This window comes from Cannabis sativa, chromosome 3 (genome assembly GCF_029168945.1).
Source record: "Cannabis sativa cultivar Pink pepper isolate KNU-18-1 chromosome 3, ASM2916894v1, whole genome shotgun sequence".
Taxonomy (NCBI): Eukaryota; Viridiplantae; Streptophyta; class Magnoliopsida; order Rosales; family Cannabaceae; genus Cannabis; species Cannabis sativa.
The window spans coordinates 71,222,360-71,231,300 of record NC_083603.1 but is presented as its reverse complement, the minus strand read 5'-3'; the positions used below and the strand labels follow the sequence as shown (position 1 = coordinate 71,231,300).

General features: G+C 33.8%; 1 protein-coding gene across 12 annotated transcripts; it reads left to right on the top strand.

Annotated features, from left to right (window-relative positions):
* The first annotated feature begins 1,806 nt into the window (after positions 1-1,806).
* LOC115709430 (transcription factor BIM1) lies at positions 1,807-8,149 on the top strand. Of its 12 annotated transcripts, none has more exons than XM_030637535.2 (13): positions 1,807-2,014; positions 2,093-2,175; positions 2,364-2,800; positions 2,952-3,029; positions 4,237-4,626; positions 5,474-5,573; positions 5,762-5,895; positions 6,092-6,200; positions 6,310-6,379; positions 6,464-6,559; positions 6,775-7,199; positions 7,403-7,532; positions 7,712-8,149. In XM_030637535.2, exons 3-13 carry the CDS (start codon positions 2,764-2,766, stop codon positions 7,814-7,816), a joined length of 1,674 nt encoding a protein of 557 aa, XP_030493395.1. In that variant the 5' UTR covers positions 1,807-2,014; positions 2,093-2,175; positions 2,364-2,763; the 3' UTR covers positions 7,817-8,149. The 12 variants fall into 12 exon arrangements, with proteins under 12 accessions (XP_030493395.1, XP_060968243.1, XP_060968242.1 ...); XM_061112260.1 differs by having other exon boundaries at positions 1,833-2,014; positions 4,240-4,626; XM_061112259.1 differs by having other exon boundaries at positions 1,833-2,014; positions 2,341-2,800; positions 4,240-4,626.
* Positions 8,150-8,941: the final 792 nt, after the last annotated feature.

Here is an 8,941-nt window from a genome sequence, read left to right as displayed (position 1 = left end):
ATGAGTCTGCACTGAGTTGAAGATGGGTCTCGTGAAGAAGATGGATAAGGTCACTATTGATTTGGTGGTTACCTTCCTAGTACTCACAAGGGTTCATCTACAAAAGAAAGAAGACAAAAAGGTGAGAACCGGCCAGAGGTACGAATTTTTAGAAGGTAAAACACATCTGATATGCCGACCAGGCTGATTCAAAAGAAAAAAGGAAGAAATTTCATTCCAACAATGAAATTCTCAAGTCAAAAAGTTTAAAAGAGCAGCAAAAATCAGGAAAATTTTCAAAAGGCCCCAAATGGGCGATTTAAGATAATTCCTAACAAAATAAGGAAAAGCTAGAAATTTAGAAGCCTAGAAGTCCTGTGTATATTAACATTAGCAATTAAAAGCCCTAATATCTCTTAGCTTAAGATCATCTAAGAACAATTTCAAGAACATGAAATTTCCCAGAATAGTACGAAGTAGTCATGCATGAAATTAAAAGAAATAGAAAGGTGAAAGAAAATTTACTCATTGTTCGCAAATTCTTAAAAAATGCTCATAGATGGCTTCAGTAGGGTGAAATTTCATCAAGAACTCTTCGAAGCTCTGAGTGGAATAAAAAGGAAAATATGGCTTTGATTGTTTGAAAATTAAAATGGCTATAAGAGTATAAGATAGTTTTTGACCTATAATATAGGCTGTTAAAGAGGCAATTTCGTAAGCTAAAATTTAAATTTTGGGTTTCTCCACGAAAAAGGACAGTTAATGCTCATTAAAAAAGTGCAAATGTCATGCACGTTGTACTTGACAACCGTCATTGCATGTCTCGAGGTCCAGCCTCCAAGATGGCATTAAATGCTTCAAACATCGTAAAGACAACCGCCTAGTCACATCGGATCAAGAATGGTTTGAAGACCGAACATGTGTCACCCATTTGATCAGCTTGGTGACCGAATAAGTCTGACCAAGAAGTCCCTATGCGGACTTAGGGCAAATGTTATCCCAATTTTTGCATAAGGTGATGTGTTATCTATCTGGGTGACACGTGGAAAAGATTCTATGGCCTGGATGGGCAGTTTATCCTATGATAGACCGTTGAATGTGATTTATCACTAGTAAGTAATCAATCTAGAAAAAGAAACTAATTTAGATAAAAATTATAAATTGTTAACGGTATTGTGATTTTGAGAGTTTTACCGTTAAAATTTAAGTTTTAGGGTTAATTGCTCCTAAAGTGAACCTATTGAAAATTTTGCTACAATTTATCCTCAAAATTATATATATATTTCAAATTTTAGATCACATGCTATAATGAGGGAGATAATTTTATTTATAACTGTTCCTGGATTTGAAATAAATATTGTAAGAGTGTAACTATCTTGAAAAAAAAAATGGAAATGAAAAATGGATTAATCAAAGTGTAGAAAAAAAAAAAAAAAGTGGATTTAAAAAAAGTAATTGTGTAGTCATTAAAAAAAGAAAGAAAAAAAAATTGTGTAGTTCAGAAGTTTTATTTATTTATTTTGAAAAAGAGAACCTTCTCTTCGGTGGGCAAAAAGACAGAAGGCTTCAGTAAAGAAAATTATTAATCGGGATTGCCAAATCGTTAAAAAAATATATAAATAAAATATTTACATACTAATCGGGATTGCCGAAAACAATTTCTTTTTTCTCATTAAAAAACAAAACAGCTAAAATTATTGAGTTCCGTGATGTAGTACAAAGCGTTAGACACGGTTAAAATAAACGGCGCTAAACAGGTACACTACACGCCGTTAGATCAGCCTCGACGGTGCTAAGTAAACGGCGTTTTCTACCTAACGATAAATAACGATTTGAAAAAAAGGAGAAAAATAACAGAAATCAAAGCAAAGCAAAGCAAACAAGAAAACTGTATAAAAAGATATTCAATCGAAGAACTCACGCACAGAGAGAGAAAGTGCGACCTGAGGCCCAGACTACTACAGCACTGTTCGCTATCTGATAACGAAGAAAAGGAAGTTTAAAGAGAGATTGAATTGCTGTAAAATCATTTAGGGTTGGTATTTGGAGAATATTCTTCTCACCCAATTTTTCGCTTTTCCCATTTCTGAAAATAGCTGCTCATGTGTTTCAGAGCTCACAATTCAGAATTGAAAATTATCTTTCTTTTTCTTTCTCTTGGTGAACTTTTCCTAAGCAAGTGTAGAAGCTGAACAGGTACTCTTTCACATTATTTTTTTAAAGTTTCATTTATTTCATCAATTTTAACTTAATACTTCTCGGATCCAAGCTCTAGATGAATCATCGCTTGTTTTGATATAAATGTTTGATTCAGATATATATCGTTTTTAAATATTTGGATAATCATTTTTTTTTGGGTAGGTGATTGCATAATTCGGTTGCAGATTTGCTCGATTTGGTGTTATTAGTACCTAAAGACAATAATTGAGATAGCTAAATTATTCTGGAGAAAGAATTTTCTCCAGAAATAAACATTTAGAGAAAAATTCTCTTGAGGAGCTACTACAAAATTTCATCAGCTTTTTGGTTCCGATTCTTTCCTCAGAAAATTGTTGCCTGGATAAAAAAAAGTACTTAATGCGTCTTTGATCTTCATCTGAAGGGGAAATTGCTCATCGAAAATACTCTATCACGGATCTAAGAAGGCCCTCGTCAGAATTCGAACATTTCTAACTTTTTTTTTATCCCTAAATTTTAGCAATTCTATTACCGGAGAATTTCATTTCGAAATTCTTCAGAATTTGAAACAAAAAAATATCTACTAAAATAGCATCTAAGCTGTGGATGGAGCTTTCTCAACCTCGACCCTACGGAACCGAAGGTATTTTTCGAAGCAGGTTTTTTTTCTTCATATTATTTTATATATTTATTTTTGAAAAAAAAAAAACTAAATAATTAGCCTCTCTATGATTTTTAACTATGTTTTTTAAGAAATTATTTTTATTTTTTTAATTTTGCAAGTTTATTCACAGGAAGAAAACCAACACACGACTTTCTGTCACTGTACAATCATTCAACTGCCCAACAAGATCCAAGACCAGCTTCTCAAGGTATTCCATTCCTCTTCTATTTATTTATTTATAATTTCTTTTTTTTTAAAAAAAAAATGTTTCCAAAATATTGATTTATGTACATTTTTTTCATTTTAATCTGGTTATTTTGATTTTAACCAACAATGCGAAATTTAGGGGGGAAGCAAAAACATAGTGGTGTGAGAAATTTATGAGTACAGTATAGTTAATTAAGGAAAAGGATGTTTCAGCAAAAAAAAATAAAAAAATTAAGGAAAAGGGATGCACGTGAGTGGAAAATGGATCATGGATCTGGGCCATGAGGCCATAAATAGGGTACCATCAGATTGCGCCTTGGGTTTTAGTGGCCCCCACTTACCCCATGATTTGACATATCACATATGCGCAGGTGCATGGTATACTATTCTGTATTCTCTTCTTCAACCACCTCTCCCTCTCCCTTTTACCCTCATACGCACGCCCTTCTTTTCTTTTTCATCATCCACTTCACTTTCTAAGTCATAGCCCCTCTTTTTCAATTTTATGAGACTAATCACATGGTATTAATATGGTTATCATCTAAATTTGAACCGCTCTGCATTGAAGGTGTCTAAATAATTATTATGACGTTAAAACGGAAATATTCCAGAAAATGAAAGTGAATGATTTGTGTACATTTCCTGCTTTTCTCTGGTCAAAGATTTTTTATTTGGAAAGTTGGAGGTAGATGTTGCGGAGGTTTATCGCTGTTTCTTCAATGATCTTTGATATTTTTGTCTCACACATGGCATAAAGCTATATGTTTAGCGAAAAGTCTTGCTATTTAATCCTTTCATTATTATTATCTATAAAAATCCTTAGCTAAAGTACAACATAGCCCGGCATATTTTTCGTTGTACGAAGATTAAACACATTATAATATATATATATATATATAGTTCGTCATTTAACAGTATATATTTATGTGCGTGTGTGTGAATCTATTGATCATGTTGATGTTTTGGATCAAATGTCTTAATTTGTGTTTATAGATTAGATAAAGTACTAGCCAAATTCTAAATGACGTACGTTTGGCCAGCATAGTAAAAGTTGGCCCGAAAAGCAAAATATTCTAGGGTAAGATCTTATAAGCTTAAGCTTAGAGTTGTGTACTTCTAAAGTTCATGCAGAATGTTTAGGCAACAATTATATCAACTGCTGATGAACGTAATCAGTAATTCTTTTTCTTAATTTTCTCATTTATTAGCAGGAGGTTACCTCAAGACTCATGATTTCTTACAACCACTGGAACGAGTAGGGAAGGCTACCTGTGCTAAAGAAGAAACCTCAGTGGAGATATCAACAAGCGAGAAGCCACCTCCTCCGGCGCCACCTCCAGTGGAGCACGTTCTCCCGGGTGGGATTGGGACTTACAGTATAAGCCACATTTCATATTTCAATCAAATTCAAAGCAGGGTTCCAAAACCAGAGGGGATGGTTTATCCAGCTGCTCAGGCAAGTAGTACTGACAAAAATGATGAGAATTCCAACTGCAGTTCTTTTACCGGAAGTGGATTCACTTTGTGGGAAGAACCAGCGGTGAAGAAGGGAAAGACAGGGAAGGAGAATATGGTTGTAGACAAACCCGGTGTTGTAGGTAAGATTCTACTTATATGTAATGTAATGCATCAAGGGTGTCGTTCGAACATGTCATAATCAGTCTTACCATATTATACGATAAACTTACAATTATGAGAAGAAAATACCAGACTGGAAAATACTATTTTGGGCGGTTAACTGGTCAGTATGCCCACGTGCCATAGAATGATCTGTACTTATGTATAGTTAAACTAAATTCAAAATCTGATCTTACTTGTATAATTTAATGAGTATTCTTAGTAAACATAAAATATATCATAACTAGAATGTTAACTGACTGGTGGTGCTTCCAAACAGTCAGCTACTTAGGCCAGGATCATTGGATTTGGATCCTCTAAAATCACAATGACTAGTAATAAATGTTCAAAACGGGCCTGGACTTTCGGCCGTAAGCCCATTTCCTTTTTATTTCAACAGCATCTTTGGTTTAGTTTTTATAAGTTATTCTTAGTTTTTTTGTGTTTAGATAAAAAATTAAAAATTAATTTTTAATTTAAAAGTTCTTTTAGAAAATAAATTTAAAATTTATAACTTCTCTTAAAAAAAAAAGGAATTTTAAGAAATTATTTTTAAAATTAAAATAATTTATATCATTTTTATTTTACTCACAATTTTTTTTATTGATATCGACACTTTTAAAAGTAATTTTTATCAAAAAAAGAACTTAATATAATAGCTATTTAAAGGATAAAATAAATTAAAATATATAAGTATAAGTAAAAGTTTTAGCAGAACTTCTACTTTTATGAAAGACAAAAGAAAAGACAAATGTATGTGTTGATTTATTATTGAGCTACCAACAACTTAGCGGAGCTGAATCTAATATTGAGGTCTGCATCTGACAGAGCCTGTGGCCAGAGTAGGACAATGGGCTTCAACGGAGCGGCCGTCACAGTCATCTTCCAGCAATCATCGAGGCAGCTTCAGCTCTCTCTCTTCATCTCAGTAAGCCTTTTCTCTCTTACTCTCTCTCTCTAATATATTCACACACACACACATATATATATATATATAAATGTGTGTATTATACATATACCGGTACAGTTCTTTTGTTATTGTCGAATTCAAACATTATGCATTGTTGATAGTGGATGTTATCTTACATGTGAGTATCTATCTGTAATTTTGACCAGGCCATCAGCACAGAGGAACCAGAGCTTCATGGAGATGATAAAGTCCGCCAAGGGTTGTTCCCAGGATGACGAGATTGAGGAAGAAGACCAGTATATTCTTAAAAAGGAAATCTCTACTGGAACAGCGCAAAGAGGTATCTATCTTCTAGTCAAATTTGTATTAAGCTTCGAATATTTTTAATTTTCAATTTTACTATCATTAAAGAATGAAGTGGAACTATATGTTATTTACCTTTCCTCTTCCCCTTGAAGAATAATGTGGAATGTCATTTTAATCAACGTAGTGGACAATTTTAAATAAAATAGTGTTACTTTTTCCTTTTGTTGTAGGAGAATTGAGGGTAAAAGTTGATGGCAAGAGTTCCGATCAGAAGGCTAACACACCACGGTCAAAGCATTCTGCGACAGAGCAACGCCGAAGAAGCAAAATTAATGACAGGTAATTCGCTGCTGTTTTCAACGTGTGACAGATGTATGCCCTGAGTGAATCGTGGGACTGGTTTGTGGTTATTGCTGCTTTCTTTATTTAGTTTAAATTTATTATGCAGGTTTCAGAGGTTAAGAGAACTTATCCCTAATATTGACCAAAAGAGAGATAAGGCATCATTCTTGTTAGAGGTACACACATTTTCTAATATAATTTCTATTCTTTTGCTTGTACTTATTTGTGGAATAATGGGGCATCTCTTAATCATTCTTCAGGTTATTGAGTACATTCAGTATCTACAAGAGAAAGTACATAAACACGAGGGGTCTTTCCAAGGATGGGCCAACGAACCAGCAAAGTTGATGCCTTGGGTAAATATTTCTTCCTTTCCTAGACAATGAATATACTTTCTCTTAAAAAATTACCATTCGTCAAAAATACTACTTAAGTAATATTTATGTATTCTTATGCTACTGAAAAAATATCAAGTGAAGAATGTATGATGTTTCTCTTCATTAATTATATGTAATGGTTGGTTACACTCACAACATCATCATATTAACTGTTTTTTTATCATTTGAACTAGAGAAACAATCATAGGCTTGGGGAAGCTTTTGATCATTCTCAAGCTTTGAATGGTGTGTCTGGTCCTCCATTAGTTTTCGCTTCAAAGTTCGATGAGAAGCATGCCACTGCAATTCCAAAAGCTCCAGGGAATGCTCAGCACCTGGTAGAATCCGACATTAGTACTACAACTGTAACAAATAAGGGAGTGACTATTCCCATGTCACTGCAGCCAAATTTTTTCTTGCCAAATGGTGGTGCATCATCTCATTGTCCACCTAGGCTGCCATCTGATTTGGAAAATAGATCATTTCAACCTCAGTCTCAGTTATGCCAGACTAGATCGTGTACCACAGTTGATGGTTCTATTGCAAGTGATAAGCTGAAGGAAGAAGAGCTTACTATTGAAGGTGGTACGATTAGCATCTCTACTGCATATTCTCAAGGGTGAGCATTCTATACTTTACGCTTATTTGTTTTCTATTAAATATTTTAGGTGCAGATGTCTAAAACTTGTAGATTTAATAATATACTCCTGTTGCTTTCGACTATATGTTTGCAAGTAGTTATGCAAGAAATATTGTTTAAATTTTTGGATCACATCATTCTAGTTTTCTTTTTCAAATGGTGGATCTTTGGTGTCAAAACAGGTTGTTAGATACACTGACACAAGCACTGCAGCATTCAGGCGTGGATTTGTCACAAGCTAGCATCTCTGTGCAAATTGAGCTCGGTAAGCGAGCTAGTAGTAGAACTACTGCGTCAACATCCACTACTAAGGTAAACAGATTGTGTTTATGCTATTCTCCTAATCATAAACTATAATGATGGGATGATAGAACAAAGTGACATTTCATCCACTAGTTGATAAATTTCCTTAAAATTTGGACTTGATTACAAAAAAAAACATTAGTGTATGGGATTCTCACCAAATATTTCTCTTCTTTTGTGGTCCATAGGATAAGGAGATTCCATCAAGCAATCAAGGAATAAAACATTCTAGAGTTGCTAGTGTCAATGACTCTGACCAAGCGCAAAAGAAGTTCAAGACAAGCAAAAACTAATATGACAAATTTCTCTGTATTCTTTTTCACTTCCTCATAAACTATATTTAATTCATTCGTTTTTTATTATTGAAGGACCCTTGTGCTACCTTTGGAGGGTAATTAATTTCACATGTCTGCTGGGTCCATAACAACATCACAGACCATGGCCTAGGTTTATTGTACATGCATTGTTTTATGTTTAGTATGTTGGGTATATAGATCTCCCCACAAAATATTTGCCATTTTTTTCATAGAAGCTTCCATACTATTGTTTGAGAAGCTGCTTTTTTCAGTTAAGCTTCCATTCATGTAAAGTTCTCTCCGCTAATATTATTTACCTTTGACGTGGTAGACTTTGGATTTTTGTTTTTTTGTCCTTGAACTTTCTTTCCTTGGTCTATCTGAATGCATAAGTTGTAAAGTTCTTTATCTGCGTGAAGCAGAACAAAGGATTCTATGAAGCCCTTCACTGAATGTAAAGAGTTAATGAAGGATTTCAGTTAATGATTATAGTTATAAAAAGAAAAGGAAATAGTAAATTTTTTGTTCGAATTTATGGACACATATGCAAAAGGAAATATAGCTTCTCAAACAAAATAAAACTAAATACAACTAATACGTGCAAAATCAAATTAACTGAACAAATTATTAATGATAAGATTAATAATTCACTAACAAGAATTGAAGATAAAACAAGGAAAAACAGAGTAACCACAACCAGAAACGATTTAAGCAATAAAACAATAAAATCAACACCAAGATATTTACTGGTTCAAGTCTTCTAGATCGATGTGATCTATGACTCTACTCTAGTTCTGGAACACCACTAAAATCGTCTTTATTGATTGAGCAAGAACAGGGTACAATTACAATCAAGAGGATTCTCTATTTGGATTCTCTCAAAGTGTTTATCTCTCACACTCTTACCCAAGAATTTTCTTCATCTACAAAAAAATTATTCATACATATCCCAAACTCAATCTCTCTCTCTTTTCTCTGTACCTCTCTCTCTCTCTCTCTCTCTCTCTCTCTCTCTCTCTCTCTCTCTCTCTCTCTCTCTCTCTCTCTCTCTCTCTCTCTCTCTCTCTCTCTTCAATCTCAATCTTCAACTTCGAAGTCACCCCTCAAACTCGTGCTCCTCAA